This window comes from Hyaena hyaena, unplaced genomic scaffold, assembly GCF_003009895.1.
Source record: "Hyaena hyaena isolate Hyena2069 unplaced genomic scaffold, ASM300989v1 scaffold_248, whole genome shotgun sequence".
NCBI classification, from domain to species: domain Eukaryota; kingdom Metazoa; phylum Chordata; class Mammalia; order Carnivora; family Hyaenidae; genus Hyaena; species Hyaena hyaena.
Genome location: NW_024080881.1, coordinates 1,920,188 through 1,939,016, shown reverse-complemented (window position 1 = coordinate 1,939,016; position 18,829 = coordinate 1,920,188). Strand labels below are relative to the sequence as shown.

General features: G+C 55.9%; 1 protein-coding gene and 1 non-coding gene across 2 annotated transcripts; one reads left to right on the top strand and one right to left on the bottom strand.

The window, feature by feature from the left end:
• Positions 1–5,305: 5,305 nt before the first annotated feature.
• Positions 5,306–7,941, top strand: CD248 (CD248 molecule). Its single transcript, XM_039244693.1, has one exon. The coding sequence runs from the start codon at positions 5,306–5,308 to the stop codon at positions 7,664–7,666; it is 2,361 nt and encodes a 786-aa protein (XP_039100624.1). The 3' UTR covers positions 7,667–7,941.
• Positions 7,942–12,674: 4,733 nt separating this feature from the next.
• On the bottom strand, positions 12,675–12,804 carry LOC120240234. Its single transcript, XR_005530601.1, has one exon. It is a non-coding gene; the product is annotated as a small nucleolar RNA SNORA18 (small nucleolar RNA).
• Positions 12,805–18,829: the final 6,025 nt, after the last annotated feature.

The window sequence follows — 18,829 nt, the reverse complement described above, 5'->3', positions numbered from 1 at the left end:
AGGAGGAAGCCGCAGCCTCACAGCCAAGGGGCCCTAACAGAGGAAGCACAGAAACAGCGAGGGCCAGGAGAGCAGCCGTCCCCTCCTGGGGTCCCCAGACTTGGGTCCAGTCCCTGCTCTGCCTCTGCCCTGTGACCTGGGGCAAGGCTTGTCCCTCTCTGAGCTGTGAGTGCACCGAACAGAACAGCCGGGCCCTTCTAGCTCTGAGGTGAGCTCCAGGACTCCCTTCCTCGTGGGCAGATGTGGCTGGATGTTCAGGTCCGGCATCTGCCAGGAGAGGGAGGACTGGGGCCCTAGCTGTTTCCAGGCTGGGCGATCCAGGGCCAGCCATATGTCTCTCCCCTCACAGGTGTGGGCCTTGGGGACACGCACGTGTCACCCAGCTGCGCATACCCTCGGCAACGCCAGTGCCACACCAGCACACGCAGTCACATGCACGTGGTCACGTACAGGCACCCGGGTACACACACCAGCAGGCCCAGTCTCTCTCCACGGTGGGCTCCACCCCCCATCCTCCCCCCAGCTGTCAGAGTCCTTTACCCCCAGGGGCCAGGCTGGACGACACCCTTTCCTCCCAGGCCCCACCTTCTCCAAGCCTCTCTCTCCCAGCCTCTTCCTGCGGTCTCTCCCATCCAGAAGCACCCAGGGTGGGGCACCAGCACGTGGGGAGGAGAAGTCGGCCCAAATCGTGCCCTCCCCCCAGAATCTGCCCTGGGACCTCCCCCACCTCCCTGCCTGTGGCTCCCACCCAAGACCAGGCGCCTCCTGGCCCACCAGTTGGCCCTTCCTCCTGACAGCCTGAAGGCTGGGGTGGTTTGGGAAGAACTTAGAAATGGAGGGAGGTAGGGGGATGGGGACAAAAGAAAAAAGAGGAAAGGAGGTGATTTGTACACAGAGCAATGTGCTGGCTCAGCAGCAGGCTGTGCCAAGGTTCTCGGCGCCTGCCCAGGGGGCGCCCCCCAATCATGCTCAACACCCCCACCCTGGCTGTTCCACTGGGCTCTCTTCAGGCCAACCCCTCTGCAGGCCGCCTGCACCCCCACCCCCACGGGCCCACACATCGCATCCAAAACCACTGTCTGGCTTGTCCCAGTAGCTGGAAGACACGTCTCCTTCTGGGGAAGTGGGCTTCTGTATTCATGCCAGTCGTGAGGTGAGCTCTCCCCATATGGGCCACGATCAGAGCAGAAAACTCCAGCCCCCTAACCCACACTGTGGGCCGAGCTTGGTGTCCTGAGCTGTCTCCGTCCCTGCTGGGAAGACACAATGGCCTCGGCCCCAACAGAGAGAAGACATTGTGGTGACAGAGAAGCATCACACATGATTCCTGCCAGTGGAATAGTCCAGGCTGTCCTGCCCCCCTCAACTGCACTCCTGCAGATCCGGAGTCGCGTTCTGAGCGAGCCGTCGGTCATGGCGCGGCTCATTGTGAATTAGCACTGCTGTCTGAATCCGTCCCCAGCCACGCAGCTCAACATCTCATCCACACACCCACACACTTAGCCATCTATCCATCCATTCACTTACTCCTTCCATAGGCATCCGTGAGCCATCTGTCCACCATCACCCCATTCTCCTATCCAAACACTGTTCCTCCCATGCGCGCCCTCATGCATCCCCCCAAGCAGGCACCCCCCGATATATCCACCCGCTCATCATCCAAGCATTTGTTGCATCGATGAGCATCTTCTCTGAGCTGTGGGGGCAAGTCAGGCTCAATGGAACTTCCAGAAAGAGTAAGACTGCAAGCAGCTCCCCTCGGTCCCCTCCCCTCCCCCAGGTCCATGATGCAATCCCCTTCCCCAAGTTCTTAGGCCGCCTCAACTCCACACCTCCCATCCTGGATGGGAGCAGGAGAATGCTAGGCGCCCACCTGAACTAGGCACCCAGGTGCGCCTCTAAGGCTCATTCTCAACCCACCAAACCCTTTGTTTTGTGGGGGTCAGAGGTGGCCCCCCCCACCCCCTCCTCACTGCTCAGCAGGCCCTTAACTTGCAAGTGGCCCAGCCACACCATCTGGAATTTGGCCTTTGACCCTCTGTCTCCTGCTTCGCTTGTCTGCCCCCCAACCCTTCACCCCAACTGAAGCTGGAGTCCTGACCTCTGATCTGACCTGCCTACTCGCCAGACGGCTTGCAGCCTCCCCTCAGACGCCCCAGCAGCACGGGCCATTGCCCGAATCATGACTGGGCCCGCCACACCCTTGGATCCGGCTTCGGCCAGCCCCTGAGGAGCCTCCAGAGGCTGCCTCCCCCAGCCCGGCCCGCCCTGCCGCCCGGCTCTCCAGCCAGCTCCCTCCCCTCTCCCAGACTATTGCAACAACTTCTTAACTGGTCCCTGGACTCCAGTCCCCCCTCCACCCACCACACACCAGCCACAGGGAACTCCCATCATACCTCTTCCCCATGGCCCCCATGATGGAGGCCAGCCTTTCAGGGGTAACTTACTGCCATCCAAGCTAGGCCTCTGTCCCCTTCCTGACGTTGTCTCTTCACTACCGTCCCTCACTCCAGGCTCAGTGGAGTCCTTTACATTCTCCAAAGACATCTTGACCTCAGCACTTTGTCTAGGATGCCTCCCCCCATCCTCACTTCTTGATGCCGTGCCCAGCTCTCAGACCCTGCCTGAGGGCTCCTGGGGGCACTGAAGCAAACAGAGAACCGGAATAAGAGTCAGGAGGCCTTGGTTCTAGAACCAGCCCTGCCACAGACTTGCTCTGAGACTCCCTGGGCCTCCATGTCCCTACCTGGAAATTACCGATTTCCAGGGATCTCCCAGTTCCGAAATGGCCTGACTTCTGGGGAAGGCTGGGCGAGCATGGGGAGCAAGTGGGCTTTCGCTCCAGACACCATCACTGATCCCCCCAGCATGGCCCAGGGCCTTCTCTGAGCCTCATTCATCCATTAATTTGACAAACCCTACTACTGAGCAGCACCTATGGGCGAGGAGCCTACCAGGCTCAGGGGATACACTAGGGAACAAGACCATGAGGCTGCCCTTAAGGAGTTCGCGGTCTCCTAGGGCAAGAGTTCTCCATTGGGGGTGATGTAGTCTCCAGGGGACATAATATTTGGCAATGTCTGGAGACATTTGTGATCGTCCCACTGCAAGGATGCCACTGGCATCTCGGTCAAAGCGGGGGATGCTGCTAAACATCTTACAATGCACCACGCAGCCCCTCAAGAGGCAGACATGTACCTGGTGAGTTTCAGACACAGCCACGAGATGAGACCAGATCGCTGGAGCAGAGGAGTGAGTGGGGGAAGAGGGGTAAGAAGTTTGGGGGCAGACCATATCAGCCTGGAGGCCATGGCCAAGACGTTGGCCTGTCCTTTGAGTGAGACAGGGGCCCAAGGGGTTCTGAACAGGGGAGTAATGAGACCCATCTTAGGTTTTAAAGAAATCCCTCTGGGGGAATGGAGAAGGCAAGACACAGACCAGAGGAGAGGCTATTGCAAGAATCTAGGCGGAAGGTGACAGTTGTGCAGGCCACAGGAGGGTGGCAAAGAAGGCGGTGAGAAGCAGTCAGGTTGTGGATCTATTTTGAAGGTGAAGCCAACAGGATTTGCTGAGAGACTGGACGTGGGGTGTGGGAGAAAGAGGAGTCAAGGATGATCTCAAGGCTTTGGGCCTGAGCCAAGGGAAGGATGAACTGCCCCATATTGACTTTCCTCTCATGAGAAGGGGGATAATTCTACACACTTCACAGACGTGGACCCTGAAAGAATGACTTTCCAGGCATATAGCAAGCACTGCAAAAGCCGGGGTTCTCAGGGGGAGCTGGCCATGTCTGCAGGGCCAGCCCTGGCACTGTAAGGTGGTTAGTAAACTGCCCCGGTCCCCACCCCCGATCCAGATTATGTGCTCAGAAGACTAAGGAACATTTGCCTCATGCTTTGTAGCTGACAAAGCACATTTGCAAACACTGAGTGCTGTGATACAATAGCCCTGCTGAGCTGAAAGGCCCTGACACATGACTCCATTTTGTAGATAAGAAGAACGGAGACCCAGAGAGGGCCAGTGACTTCCCAGAGGTCACACAGCACAGCAGTGGCAGAGCACTGAGGCACAGAACCGCTACTCCACGTCCCGTCCCCCAGCTCCAACTTCTGCAAAGAGTGCAGTGGGTGTTCACGGGTTAATCTGACAACCAGCTCCCCAGGGACCGGCCTGGATGATGGGCTCAGTGCCCATCCCTCCAGAGGCCTCCAAAAGGGGCGGGAAGAGGACCCTGGCCAGGCCCACGCAGCAGACTCCGGGGGCAGGGAGGGCTCCACACATGTGATGCCTGTGTCACATACACATGTATGTGTAACTGTGAACCTCACGCCCATACATGGCCTCTCACCAGTCCCCTCCCGGTCCTGCTCACCCTGAGTGCAGCCTAGCCCCTGTCTGGCCCCCTCCCCCATGCACCCTGCCCTCTTGCAGCAGAAGCCCAGAGAAGCATTTCCTGTTTGGGGGCTGCCTCCTCCCCCTCTAAGCCCAGGTTCCCAGGGCCCCAGGCTGAGCAGAGGTGAAGGGAGGGCAGCCCCCCGCCCCCGCCTGTCCCCCCCCACCCGGTCCAGCTGGAGCCAGGAAGCTGGGGGGTGGGGGGAGGTTGAGGCAGGAGTTTAGTGGATAAATGAGGGTTTGATGATGCCCATGCCTGCGTGATCAAGGTGGTTTCCATTCAGGGCCTGCACATGCAAGTGAGGGATGTCATCTGTGAGGACCTGTGGGATGCCACGCCACTTAAGTATGTGTATCCAAGGGGGTTCGCATGTGCAAAGCCGGGATGGAGGGACAGTGTCAAGAGAGGGCTCCTGTGTGGGGAGAGGAGCACACACACGTGTGTGATGCAAACGGCATGAGTCAGAGCATGTTTCCACATGTATGACGAACAGCTGGGCCCAGAGACAGTTCACAAGTGGGACGAGGTCGGGGTGTCCACACTGGGTCTGGGAAAGGACTTCACCTCACCGCCAGGAGCCCCAGAGCCCTAGACTGCGCTGGGGTTTTCTGAGGGTCTTCCAGCCTGCTGGGCAGGCATTTCCCCCTCTCCTCGACTCCCAGGGCGCTAGCTGCACCTCCCCCCGCCCCCACCCTCCGGCACCCCCCACCTCTGCCCCCCGCCCCACCGCTTCCTGCTCTGGCGGCCGGAGGGAGCCGGAGCAGGGAGCTGGCAGCGGCCCCAGCCCACTCCTTACAAGGCCTGAGCCCGGCCCAGGACCGCCCCCCCGGGCCCGCCCGCCAGAGGCCCCGGTCCCACCCCCTGTCAAGAGCGTCCGCGAGCCGGGGCTCGGGCCAGTCGGGGGGCATCGCGATGCTGCTGCGCCTGCTGCTGGCCTGGGCGGCGGCGGTGCCCACGCTGGGCCAGGCCCCCTGGGCTGCCGAGCCCCGGGCCATCTGCGGCCCCGGCAGCTGCTACGCGCTCTTCCCGCGGCGCCGCACCTTCCTGGAGGCCTGGCGGGCCTGCCGCGAGTTGGGGGGCGACCTGGCCACACCGCGGACCCCCGAGGAGGCCCAGCGTGTGGACAGCCTGGTGGGGCCCGGCCCAGCCAGCCAGCTGCTGTGGATTGGCCTGCAGCGGCAGGCCCGGCAGTGCCAACCACAGCGCCCGCTGCGCGGCTTCACGTGGACCACGGGAGACCAGGACACGGCCTTCACCAACTGGGCCCAGCCGGCCACGGGGGGGCCCTGCCCAGCGCAGCGCTGCGCGGCCCTTGAGGCGAGTGGAGAGCATCGCTGGCTCGAGGGCTCGTGCACACTGGCCGTCGATGGCTACCTGTGCCAGTTCGGCTTCGAGGGCTCCTGCCCAGCGTTGCCAGACGAGGCGGGCCAGGCGGGCCCTGCGGTCTACACCACGCCCTTCCACCTGGTCTCCACCGACTTTGAGTGGCTGCCCTTCGGCTCCGTAGCTGCCGTGCCCTGCCAGGCTGGCAGAGAGGCCTCCCTGCTCTGCGTGAAGCAGCCCGAGGGCGGCGTGGGCTGGTCTCGGGCCGGACCCTTGTGCCCAGGTACCGGCTGTGGCCCGGACAACGGGGGCTGCGAGCACGAGTGTGTGGAGGAGGTGGATGGCAGAGTGTCCTGCCGCTGCACCGAGGGCTTCCGGCTGGCAGCCGACGGGCGGAGCTGCGAGGACCCCTGCGCCCACGCCCCGTGTGAGCAGCAGTGTGAGCCGGGTGGGCCCCAGGGCTACAGCTGCCACTGCCGCCTGGGGTTCCGGCCAGCCGAGGATGACCCTCACCGCTGCGTGGACACAGACGAGTGCCAGATCGCCGGCGTGTGCCAGCAGATGTGCGTCAACTACGTTGGTGGCTTCGAGTGCTACTGCAGTGAGGGCCACGAGCTTGAGGCTGACGGCATCAGCTGCAGCCCTGCGGGGGCCACGGGCGCTCGGGCTTCCCAGGACCTAGGGGTCGGGTTGCTGGATGACGGGGAGGATGAAGAGGATGAACACGAGGACTGGGAGACCTTTGATGGAGGCTGGACAGAGGTGCCCGGGATCCCATGGATGGAGGCCACGCAGCCACCTGACTTTGGCCTGGCCTATAGACCTAGTTTCCCAGAGGAGGGAGAACATCGGATGCCCTACCTGGACCCCACCTGGCCACCCCCACTTAGTGCCCCCAGAATCCCCTACCACTCCTCAGTGCTCTCTGTCACCCGGCCTGTGGTGATCTCTGCCACACGCCCCACATTGCCTTCTGCCTATCAGCCCCCTGTCGTCTCTGCCACACGCCCACCCCTGGCCCCTCAGTCCCCCGTGATCCCTGCCAGGCACCCAGCTTTCCCTCCTGAGCACCGGTTTCCCATGATCTCAGCCCGCCATCCAGATCCGCCCCCTGCCCGCCAGCCCCCCATTATCTCAGCCACTCACCCAGCACGGCCCCCTGCCCGCCAGCCCCCCGTTATCTCAGCCACTCACCCAGCACGGCCCCCTGCCCGCCAGCCCCCCGTTATCTCAGCCAGATATCCTGAACTGTCCCCTGCCCACCAGCCCCCTGTGTTTGCAGACACCCACGTCACTGACACTCGGAGCACCACTCATGTGCCTCAAATCCTTGCTAAGCACACCCCTCTGGTCACTACTTCCAATGCCCATCAATCCCTTGTCACCCCAGATGTCCCACTCCTTAAAGTCCAGGCCACCCCCCTTCCCATTACCTCGACTGTCCAGCCCCCTCTGACCACTACCTCCAGATCCCCTGTTCCCCCTGCCCATCAAGTTCCTGTACCTGCTGCCACCCAGCCCCCGGCCCTCCGCACTGCCCTCACCTCTGTGCCCCCTCAGAACCCCCCTAACCAGACCTCACTCACCGGCCCTACACACCCCCATTCCAAACCCCCACAGGTCCCAAGGGAAGGTGCCCATGACCCCAAGGCGGCCCCATGGCTGCCCTCAGCAGCCCCCACAGCCGTGGGAGAGGCCAGTCTGGCAGGCCACAGCCGGAGGGATGACCGTTGGCTGCTGGTGGCTCTCCTCGTTCCAACATGCGTCTTCTTGGTGGTTCTACTCGCACTGGGCATCGTGTACTGCACCCGCTGTGGCCCCCACGCACCCAACAAGCGAGTTACCGACTGCTATCGCTGGGTCACCCACGCTGGGAGCAAGGGCCCAACAGAGCCAATGCCCCACCGGGGCAGCCTCACGGGGGTGCAGACCTGCAGAACCAGCGTGTGATGGGGCGCAGCCCCCCCTCTGCGGGGTGGGGGGAAAGGGCGTGCATTGGACACATGGCCCAGGCTACACCAGGGACCCATGGGGGCTGCCCAGCTGGACAGAGGGCTTCCTGCCCCCACCCCGGGCCCAGCCAGGCTCCTCTGTCAGTCAACTACCAGACTTGACTCTTGGGAACTCTGCTCCCCAGCCCAGCACTCACGACTGAAGAGACACCGAGGCCCCCAGGACTTCAGGGGGTGGGTGCTGGGGTCTTCGCCAATAAATGGGGTGCCAACCTCACCCAAAGTTCCTGACCCCCATTGATGTCTGAGGGAGGGTCTGGGAGGACTCAGCAAAAAGAGGGGACCTTCCTTCAGCTTGTCTGGGCCCAAGGAAATAAGGTAAGACCCCTTAAGGGAGAGTATGCTTCGGAGATTCTCAGGTAAACAGGAGCCCAGAGAGGGCAGAACCTTGCCCAGTGTCACACAGTGAGCTCAGGAGTGGGAGGTTTGGCATGGAGAGAGGTTCATATTTGTTCCTTTTTTTTTTTTTTTAACCAAAACTCCAAGAAAGCAAGGCTGAATATGGGGGAGAATTCTCGAACGAAGGCTTCTGCTGAACTGGAGCCAAACTGGGATTTAGGAGTCAAAGGTAAACTCTGAGTCTGGTGATTCTGGGGAGTGAAGGGAGTCGAGTGGGTGAGCTTCTGTCTTCTGATGCCTCCTATTCCATGCCCACAGACTGCCCAGAAATGGCGGCTGGGGCCCAGGGTCACTCAAGGGTGCTGCTATTCCCTTAGTTTAGAGGCGTTCTGAAGGTGCCCCTCTTCCTGGTCTGGGGAGAAGGCGGGAGTCACTGCCTAGCAGGCCGAGATGGGGAAAGCACAGAACCTGGGAGAGATATCCCACATCCAGCTCCCTTGGCAGGCTTCTGAGCAAGACCTTCCAGCCTTGGGTCACATTTTGCCCTTCTTGTGGGTGGTGCCGGGACAGAGAGAACCCAGGAGACCAGAGCTTGTGCAAGTTGCTCAATGCTGAGGTGTCCCATGGATCCAGAACGGGATAGTCAAAGCCTGGGGGAACCTGGCAAATTCCACCATCCTGGGCTCACTGCCTTGGGGACCAGGAGAGGCGGGATCTGGGCCAGGGAGGCGCCGGTTCCCACTGCCTCTGTAATTTTTCAGTTGCAGTCTCTCAGGGGCCTCTAATTAGGACGGAGCAGAACCACCACGACCACCCAGACAGGAGAGGAGGGGTGCCCTGTGCCACCCTCTGGCCCCAGGGTCTGGGCCTGGGCTGGGCCCCAGGGGACCGGTAGAGGAGGGGCCATAACTGGGGACGAACCGGGGTCCGTGGAGGAGGTGGAGGGAACGCTATGCACCGCCCCCGGTCCGCGTTCTCAAGTTCCCCTAACTCAAACCAGACGCCCCCGCCAGATCCTGCCCGAGTTTTTAACCTCCGAAACGCCGCTGGAGAGATTCGATGCATGAGAGTGAGGTCGCAGGGTGGTCCAGAGGCCTGGGTCTGAGAAGGAGATGTGGGCTCATTCTAGGGGGTGGCAAAGCCGGCCAGGATGGGACAGACTGGAGCTCCCTCCTGTGACGCTGGGTAGGGGATCCAGAGCGCCCCAAAGGCAGGAAGGAGTTAAATGCACTGCTGTCGGAGGGAGGGGATGGGAGTGGGGAAGGGGGCCCAGAGCCGGCTCTTTGTCATCCGGTAATGAGCAACAGATGCGGAGCTGCGTGCGGGCCTAAACAGACTGCCTCCCAGGGCAGAACCCCCGCCTGCGCCGAACCCGGTCTCCGCCCAGACCGGGAGCTGTGTCGTAGGCTCCGCCCATTGGCTCTCAGACCCCGCCTCAGTCAGAGGCAAAACTCGCCTGCATACAGACGCCGGCACTATCAGATAGGTCCCTCCTAGTTACGAGCCACCCACTGCTGTCACAGCGCCCTCTCGGCTGGAGCTCTTCAGAGGTGCCGCCCACCAAAGCCACGAGCCTCGCCCCCTGCCAGCTCAGAGATTCTCTCGGAACCATTGCCCCGCCCCTCTGCTTTATCAGCTCCGCCCTGGCCGAGGCAGTAACGATGGCCCCGCCCACCAGGACCATAAGCCCCACCTCCTCGGGGCCGCTCGGGCAGACTGACAGTTCTTAGTTCCCGCCTCCAGGAAGTATAAACTCCATCGAGTTTACACTTTCTCTTCACGCTGCGTAGCGTGCCCAACCCGACTGAACCACAAGCTCCGCCCCTTCTCGGAGCCAGAGACCCAGTTCAGTAGTGCAGAGAATCCCGCAGAGACTTTCCCTAAATCCAGGAGACATGCAAATTCCGCCTTCCGAAGGTTACATGTTGCCCTTAGGTGCCTCCTTAGGCTCCGCCCCCAGTCATAAGCCCCGCCCCTTCGCAGAGTTTTAAAGGACAGGGGCGGGGCCCTAGGCCCAGCTCACTCGAGAAAGCTCCGCCCAACTATTCCTTCACACTGAGATAATGGCCCACCTACAGAGTCCTCGGGTCGCCCACCAGGAATACTCACAAGTCCCGCCCTTGAAGATCCCTTAAGTCACGCCTACCCAGAGCACCCCCTCCTGGGGGATCTGAGCACAAGTACCGCCCACACAGAGCGTATCCCCAATTTCTCTCAGGCTCCACCTACGATGACTGCATGGCCACGCCCACCAGCAGGTTCCACCTTCTCGGGACTCCCGGGCCCAGGACTTGACTTCTGAGTCTGCTCAGACTAGTGGATCCGAACTCCTTGTCCCAGACCGGGATGCCCTTGAACCCAGCCCGAGCACCCTCTCCTTCCCGACTCACGGCTTGCGGTCGTCTAGATTGCAGGTTCTCTGGGGGGAGCTCCGAGACGAGGTCGAGAGCCCGGCGGATGGCGTCCATGAATGGGCCTTTGGCGCCACCTTCCTTCGGCGCCGGGGCTTACAGCTACCGGGAAGCCCGGCGCCTCTCCCGAAGCACACTAGAGTTCAATAAATAGTTGCTTAAAGCATTTATTACATGCTGGTGTTATTAAAATATTGGCCGCTTTGGCAAATACTTGCCCCTTGACCGGCAAAATAGCAGATCCGCTCACATGTGTTCTCCATCATATTTGGAAGACCCCAAGGAGGCCTCTGTGTGGCAAGGTGGCCCCTGCCAGTCTTTCCAGTGGCTGGTGGGACTTAAGCTGTTCTTTACCCACGAATCCTGTTTCCCAGGGGCGAAAGCACAGACTCACCTAAATTGTTAGTGTTGAGGGGCGCCTGGGTGGCTCAGTCGGTTGAGCGGCCGACTTTGGCTCAGGTCATGATCTCACGGTTTGTGGGTTCGAGTCCCGCGTCGGGCTCTGTGCTGACAGCTCACAGCCTGGAGCCTGCTTCGGATTCTGTGTCTCCCTCTCTCTCTCTGTCCCTCCCCTCCTCCTCTCATGCTCTGTTTCTCTCTGTCTCAATAATTAACATAAAAATTAAAAAAAAATAAATTGTTAGTGTTGGGTCCTCCCCTCCCCCCAACTAGCACCCCAAAGTATGGACCCTTTCCTTAGGGATGTGGATTTGGCAAGAGGGAGTGGCTTTGGGTTCAGAGACCCTCACGTAGAAGCTGAGAGTCACAGTTTTTGGAGCTGGATTGATCTCAGCGCTCATCACTACAGCCCTCACTCCCCTGGGGCTCTATGAGTCAGTGCCAGGGGCTCAATGAAATGTTTTTCAAAGGCTATCGGGACAGACTGGGGAGCTAAGGTTAAAGAGGGGCAGAACTAACACCTACTGAGTTCCAGTAGGTACCAGCACCCAACTAGACACCCCGCGTTAGGCATTTGGTACATTAGGCATTTGGTGGAGCTCCCCGCCCCACCCCCCACCCCCCCAGCCAACTCAAAGCCTGGAGAATAAGATGCTTTCCAGATGAAATTCCAACTCAGGCACCCTGGCCACTATGAATGGGAGTAGGGTTTGGTGCCAAATCACGATGAAAATAATAATGAACGCTTGCAGCAGCTATTATATGCCTAGTCCTATTCTAAGGGCTTTACATGTCTTCACCCATTTGAGGTCCATAACAACCCCCATGCAGCGAATGTCATTCTTATCATGGTTTACGGGTGAGGAAGCTGCAGGCACTTCAGACTGTGTGCCTTGTGTTAAGCCATAGCCCAATTTGACCAAGTTAGTAAGTGGAGGTTTGAACCCAGATAGATTCTGTGATCTTCACCCCTAGAGCAGAGCCAGTTCACAATGACAGCCATGTCTCTGATTAGAAAATTCTCATCTCCCAAGGGACTTGCTTTTTTTTAAGTCAATGAATTTTTATTTATGGATTTTATGTGATCCCTCCCACTGTCAATCATCTTAGTTCCTCCAAAGTTCAGACTCAGAATCTTCAAAATAGCCCTTTTTTAAATTAAAAAAATTTTTTTTTACAAATAGTTTATTGTCAGGTTAGTTTCCAGAAAATAGCCCTTTTAAGAAGAACTTTCGTGGGGTGCCTTGGGTGGCTCAGTCGGTTAAGCGTTCGACTTCGGCTCAGTTCATGATCTCATGGTTCGTGGGTTTTAGCCCCACGTCCAGCTCTGTGCTGACAGCTAGCTCAGAGCTTGGAGCCTTTTCGGATTCTGTGTCTCCCTCTCTCTCTGACCCTCCCCTGTTCACGCTGTCTGTCTGTCTGTCTCTCTCTCTCTCAGAAATAAATAAAAAACATTTAAAAATTAAAAAAAAAAAGAACTTTTGTTCAATTCACAGTTCACCACCAGTCCACAATTTTTGGGGGTGGGCTTCTTTGATCTCTGCTTGAATATGGACATACTTCAGAAATTCCCCACCTGTAATCCTTGGGATCCAATATCTTTACTTTAGGGCTACATTTAGGGTCAGAGTAGATGGATCTGCCTGATTCTCAATTTCAGACACCCTCTAGGCATGAATAAGTTCAAATCATATTCACCCCTGAACGATCACACCCTAGAACTGTACAGATTGTTGGGATATGCCAATACCTAAGATTTAAAAGGTTTGACTGTTAGGTCTCTCACATAGTTTTAGCAGATAGATGTAGCTCTTTCCCACAGATCGAACGTCTAGTTCTGTGAATAAAGAAAACCACACATATACTCTATGAGGTGTTTCCAACGAGGTACGTCTATAGAAAAAGCCCCACTGGGATTGACCTCGACAGAGGGAACTTGCTTTTAGCCAGAAGCTGCAAGGTGTACCCTCTTAGGCTGATTGTGCTGTGATTTGGGGCAGTAGTCGGGGGTGAGATTCTTGAAGTCTTCCTAACCCAGGAAGCCTCGCTTTGATTCCAGCTCCACTACTCGAGGGCTGGGGAAACTTAGGCAGGTTCTCTGGCTGCTCGATGTTTGGCTCCTCATTTAAAAACGGGCATACTAAAGTGCCTACTGGGGCCACAGAAATCTGTCAGAGAGAAAAAGGACTCTTTATGAGGAGCATCAAGGTTTCCTGCTGGAAGGCAGTGAGGATTTCAGGGTGGTTGCACAAACCTGGTACAAGGAATGCTGTGTGCCCCAGCTGGCACCAGAGGGCCCTAAACACAGGGTCCAGAAACGGACCCGGGAGAGCTGAATCGTCACTGAAGTCCCCACCACATCCTTATGGCAGAGATTCTTAAACTCCCTTGGTTCATGGTATCCTTCACACCCTGAGTACCTCGGTGGTCTTTTCATGGCACCCTGAGCCAAAAAAAAAAAAAAAAAAAAAAATCTAACAGGAGCACCTGGCTCAGTCGGTGGGTCATGAGACTTGATCTCAGGGTGGTGAGTTCAGGTCCCACATTGGGTGTGGAGCTGACTTACAATAAACTTTTTAAAATGCCTAACAGTTTCATTTAATAAGTAGTTAGGTCCAAACAATATAAGAGGTAGTTGTGTTTTAATAACTCAATAGTCATTGGAAAAAATAATATGCATACGTTGAAAGATATAAGAATCGGGGCACCTGGGTGGCTCAGTTGGCTAAGCGCCCAACTTCAGCTCAGGTCATGATCTCGTGGTTTTTGAGTTCAAGCCCCTCGTCAGGCTCGGTGCTGACAACTCAGAGCCTGGAGCCTGCTTCGGATTCTGTGTCTCCCTCTCTCTCTCTCTGCCCTTCCCCTGCTTACACTCTGTCTTTCTCACTCTCTCTCAAAAATAAATGAACGTTAAACAAATTTTTGAAAGATACAAGGATCTTTTTATTCTTAAGTAATCACAGTTACCTGCTAGTGAAATATGTGCCTGTTGGGCACTACGCAGCTTCTCAAAGCTTGGAATCAGATTGGACATCACCGCCTTCATTTCCTGTTACGCATCGACTTTCCCAATAGTACTTGCTTCTAATCGTGGCGGCTGCCAAAAGCCCAGGTTCACAAAGATACTATGTCGTGGAAGGAACACGGTGCAAGCCCATGTTGAAACTGTGAACAGCCTCCAGCTAGCAGTTTGCCGGTTATCTGACAGATGTCTGGTATCTCTGTGTTTCTTTCAAAGTTTTGTAATGTTCTGGGGCTTCCTGTGTGTTTGCTGCAGCGTGGCAGGCCCTACATCAAAGGAAGGGCTTTGCTAACACAGCGGGACCCTGACAGAGGACACTTGGAGAACAGGGAAGAAGTTTGGGATGGGAGATGTCCACAACCCTTCCCCTCCCCCTTTTCTCCACTCGGCTGCTAGGTTTGGCCCCATGGAGGCTGATGATAGGATGGATAGGGACCTGTGGGCGCCTTGCAAGGTCAGATTGGGACGACGATGCCACATCCAGGACGACTGATGGAGGCCTGCGAGAAACACACAAACTTGGAATTGGGGTGGGGGGTGCACCACCAGGCAGCAGAAAGTGAATACTCAGGTCTTGACACACGGACTGTCTTGTGGGGGGTGGGTCTTGGGGAAGGTGGATTTTCTTGCTCTAACACAGACATCTGGCAGCAGCTTTTTCCAGAGGGCTCACCCCAGCCTAGACCTGGCAATGGCCCGCACTAGAAGGGTCACACTTCCCTTGGAATACTACAGAGGAAAGACTTACAAGACTTCCAGAGAAAGGAATGGGAAAATCAGTCTATCCCATCCATTAGCTGCCCGATCCACAGACGGACGCTTCATCAGGCTCCAGGGATTCTGTGGCCCCTGAAAATAGGTGATCAAAGAAGTTCTCGAAGGACTGGTTGAAATGTCTCCCCCTAGATATGTCACAATAAACTTCTCCCCACTTCAAGGTCCTTAACTTTAACCACATCTGCGAAGCCCTTTCTGCCGTGTAAGGTAACATGTTCACAGGTGCCAGAGACTAGGGAGTGGACGTATTTATTCGGGGCCATCATTCTGCCCACCACACTTAGGGACTAGGAACAGAAGTCTCCGTTGGTTTGAGATGCCACAAGCCACAGGGAGCAGGTTCTGTAGTGGAGTAGCCGGTGAGCACGACGGAAGAGAAAATTCGGGAGAGACACTGCCACTTGAAAGTTGTCAGCCACTTTTTTTTTAATGTTGATTTCTTTCCTTATTTTTAAACGTTTTATTTATTTCTGAGAGAGAGAGTGAGAGGCAGCGTGAGCAGGGGAGGGTCAGAGAGAGAGGGAGACACAGAATCCAAAGCAGGCTCCAGACTCTGAGCTGTCAGCACAGAGTCCGACGCGGGACTCGAACCCACGAACCGTGAGATCATGACCTGAGCCGAAGTCAGATGCTTAACCGACTGAGCCACACAGGTGCCCCATAATGCTGATTTAGTTTTGAGAGAGACAGAGAGAGAGAGGGGGAGAGAGAGAGAGAGATACAGAGCGAGAGTGAGGGAAGGGCAGAGAGAGAGAGAAAGGGAGACACAGAATCTGAAGCAGGCTCCAGGTTCCAAGCTGTCAGCACAGAGCCTGACGCAGGCCTTGAACCCACAAACTGTGAGATCATGACCTGAGCTGAAGTTGGAGATTTAACCGACTGAGCTCCCCAGGCACCCCAAAAGTTGCCAGGCACCTTAAGCTGCAGTCCAGAAAGTTTCGAGAGCTCCCATGCAGCGGTGCTGTTGCTGCCAATTATCAGTCGTTCCCGGTCATGTGGCTGTGTGGCCCAAGGGGGTCAGTGTGTGCTGCCACAGCCGTCCCAACCACAGGAGTGAGGGGCTGGGTCAGGAGACGTTTCCAGCTTTGGCATTTCATCCAGGAACCATCTAGACCACCCCCCGCATGCCAAGGCCTTCCCTCTGTCTTGCTGCTTCTTTCCTGATATCTGATCTTGATTCAGGTCTATCTCCAGCCATCTGGGCGCTATTTAAGCACATTAAACCCCCAAAGGAGAGAAGGTCTCAAATGCTTTTCTCCGAGGGGCACCTTGAACTTCCCCCTACCCCCCCAGTCAGAGTTCTTTGATGGCAGGCAAAGTTTTAAAAAGGAAACTTTGGGAGGTTATTGAGAGCCGTGGAGCTAACGTGGGCTGCAAGACAGGTTTGGAGTGAGTAGAAGCTGGGGTGGCTTGGGGTCTGGAGCAGGGACTTTCGAGCAGTGCAGTCAGGCCACTGCTTTGTCCCCCGCCATTCTCAGAATCTTCGAGACTGTGAGAAATTTACATTCAGAGGAAAGATCATCCACTGGGTCTTTTTTGGGTGATATGCCTGCAATTTTGTTCGTTGAAGGGGAGGAGAAGGCTCCCAACAACAGACCTATCAGCTTGGTTCAAAGCGACAGACAGCTGGGGCGCCTGGGTGGCTCAGTCAGTTAAGCGTCTGACTTCAGCTCAGGTCATGATCTCATGGTTCGTGGGTTCGATCCCCGTGTCGGGCTCTGTGCTGACAGCTAGCTCAGAGCCTTGAGCCTGTTTCAGATTCTGTGTCTCCCTCTCCCTCTGACCCTCCCCTGCTCAAGCTGTCTCTCTCTCAGAAATAAATAAAACATTTAAAAATAATAAAATAAACTGGCAGACAGCTTTTTTGTAAGTTTATTCATTTATTTTTGAGAGGGGCAGAGAGAGAGGGAGAGAGAGTCCCGAGCGGTCTCCGCGCTGCCAGCTCAGAGCCCGATGCGGGGCTTGAACTCACGGGACTGTGAGATCATGACCTGAAAACAAGAGTTTGGACGCTTAACCGACTGAGACACCCAAGCACCCCAAGTAGGCAGCTTTTAAGTGGCAGTTTCTTTCACTGATAAACAAATAATTTAAAAATATATAGATTTTGGGGCGCCTGGGTGGCTTAGTCGGTTAAGCGTCCGACTTTCGCTTAGGTCATGATCTCGCAGTTGGTGGGTTCGGGCCCCGCATTGGGCTCTGTGCTGACTGCCAGCTCAGAGCCTGGAACCTATTTCAGAGTCTGTGTCTCCCTCTCTCTCTGACCCTCCCCTGCTCACGCTGTCTCTCTCTCTCTCTCCTAGAAATAAATAAAAACATTAAGAAAAAATTAAAAATATATATATAGATTTTATTGTCTGCCCTAGTCAGTTCTCCACTGTGGGATAAGCTCAGAGAGTACTTGCTCAGGGCTATTTTCCTGGTTCCCGTGTGTGTAACTTGGGACGTCTGGACACATATAAAGTCCCATATCCCCATGGGAATAAGAGTCATTACAGAGGGAAGTGTCACCGGGACACACTGCCCACTAAAACAATAAACCATTCACTCTTTTTTTCCAATATTTATTGAGAACCCTACTATGCATCAGAGTCCACAAGGGATCAGAGATACAAGACTAACCACACAGGAGAACAGCTCATATGGCGGACCCCTCAGGGCACCACCCAGGCAGGAAGGGGTGGGGATTCGAACCTAACAGAGGCAGAGTTGGGACAGGAGGAGAGAGCAAAATTGGGAGGTGGTTGGTGAACAGATATGAACGGGACTCAGTGACTGGCTGACTGTGAAGGAAAGGAATGATGGCTGATTGGTTTTGGCTTCTGGATGGTGTTACCCATGGAGGCAGGGACATAGGAGAAGAAGCCAGGGGCGCCCGGGGCGCTCATTTGGTAGAACATCTGACTTTGGCTCAGGTCATGATCTCGGTTAAAACCCCACATCAGGCTCACTGCTGTCATGGTGGAGCCGCTTTGGATCTCCGTCTCCTTCTCTCTCTGCCCCTCTCACACACTCTCTCTCAAAAATGAAAAATAAACATTAAAAGAAGAAGAAGCCGTTCTGGGGAGATAAATGACACAGTCAGTTTTGCATCTCTAGGGGTTGGAAGGTTACCCGAATGGACGACTGGATGCTGGAATCCGGAGCTCAAAACAGACGTCCAGGCTGAAGACAGAGATTTGAGTTTCCGTTTTCCCCACGGCGGCTGGAGGCATTACACAAACTGCGAGCAGCGCCTCCTTGGCCTGATGAGTACTAGCGCCCGCTACCCGCTGCTTTCCCGGTTTGGCTCCGGAAGCCAACTGAGCCACGCAAGCAGTTCGGGAGTGCAATCCGACCCTAACTTCATAAATGTCCACAGTGTTTGAATTTTTAAAGGATCATATATTCATCTTTTAGGGTTTTTTGGAGGTTTGTTAAAATGTTAGTCTTTATACTACCGTAGTTTTTCATAACATATTGTGCTTTTATAACACATACAGTGAAATCCTTCTACTAAAAGAATTCAGTATTCTTATTTTGGTCACTTTCATTTTGCAAGTTTTTAGAAGAGCAGTCAAAGAGAAGAAAAAGACACGTATCTTTTGGAGTCTGCCCATGGTTGACTGAAAACCAGCTGAGTTTAGTCTCAGCTGACATTCTGGACAGAAACTCTTCTTTTTAAATTTTTTTTACTTTTTTTTTTAATTTTTGAGAGAGCGTGAGCAGCGGAGGGGCAGAGAGAGAGGGGGACAGAGGAACTGAACCAGGCTCTGCGCTAAGAGCAGAGCGAGCCCGAAGCGGGGCTTGAAGCCACGAACCCGAACCATGAGATCATGATCATGACCTGAGTTGAAGTCAGATGCTCAACCAACGAGCCTCCCAGGTGCCCCTGGACAGAAACTCCTCTTTGGAGCGGATGTACTACAGCCTCTGGCCCTGAATGTGCATTTAACAATTTGGTGGGTCTGTTTTTCTTTCTTTCTCTTGAATCGGACTTCTAGGAGTTTCTTGCCTTCACCCAGCAGAGCAACAGCGCTCATTGCCCGCCCTGACTGAGGGGTGTGTCCAAGTTTTGGCTGGACACCTGATGCTCCTTATCCTTTCCAGATACATCCCAGCCACCTTGACGATGACTTCATAGTCACGAGCCCTGCAGAACAGACAGCAGCGT

Bases quoted from the DNA above. Each gene is read 5' to 3' on its own strand.
- CD248 (XM_039244693.1), top strand. From the start codon at position 5,306: ATGCTGCTGCGCCTGCTGCTGGCCTGGGCGGCGGCGGTGCCCACGCTG.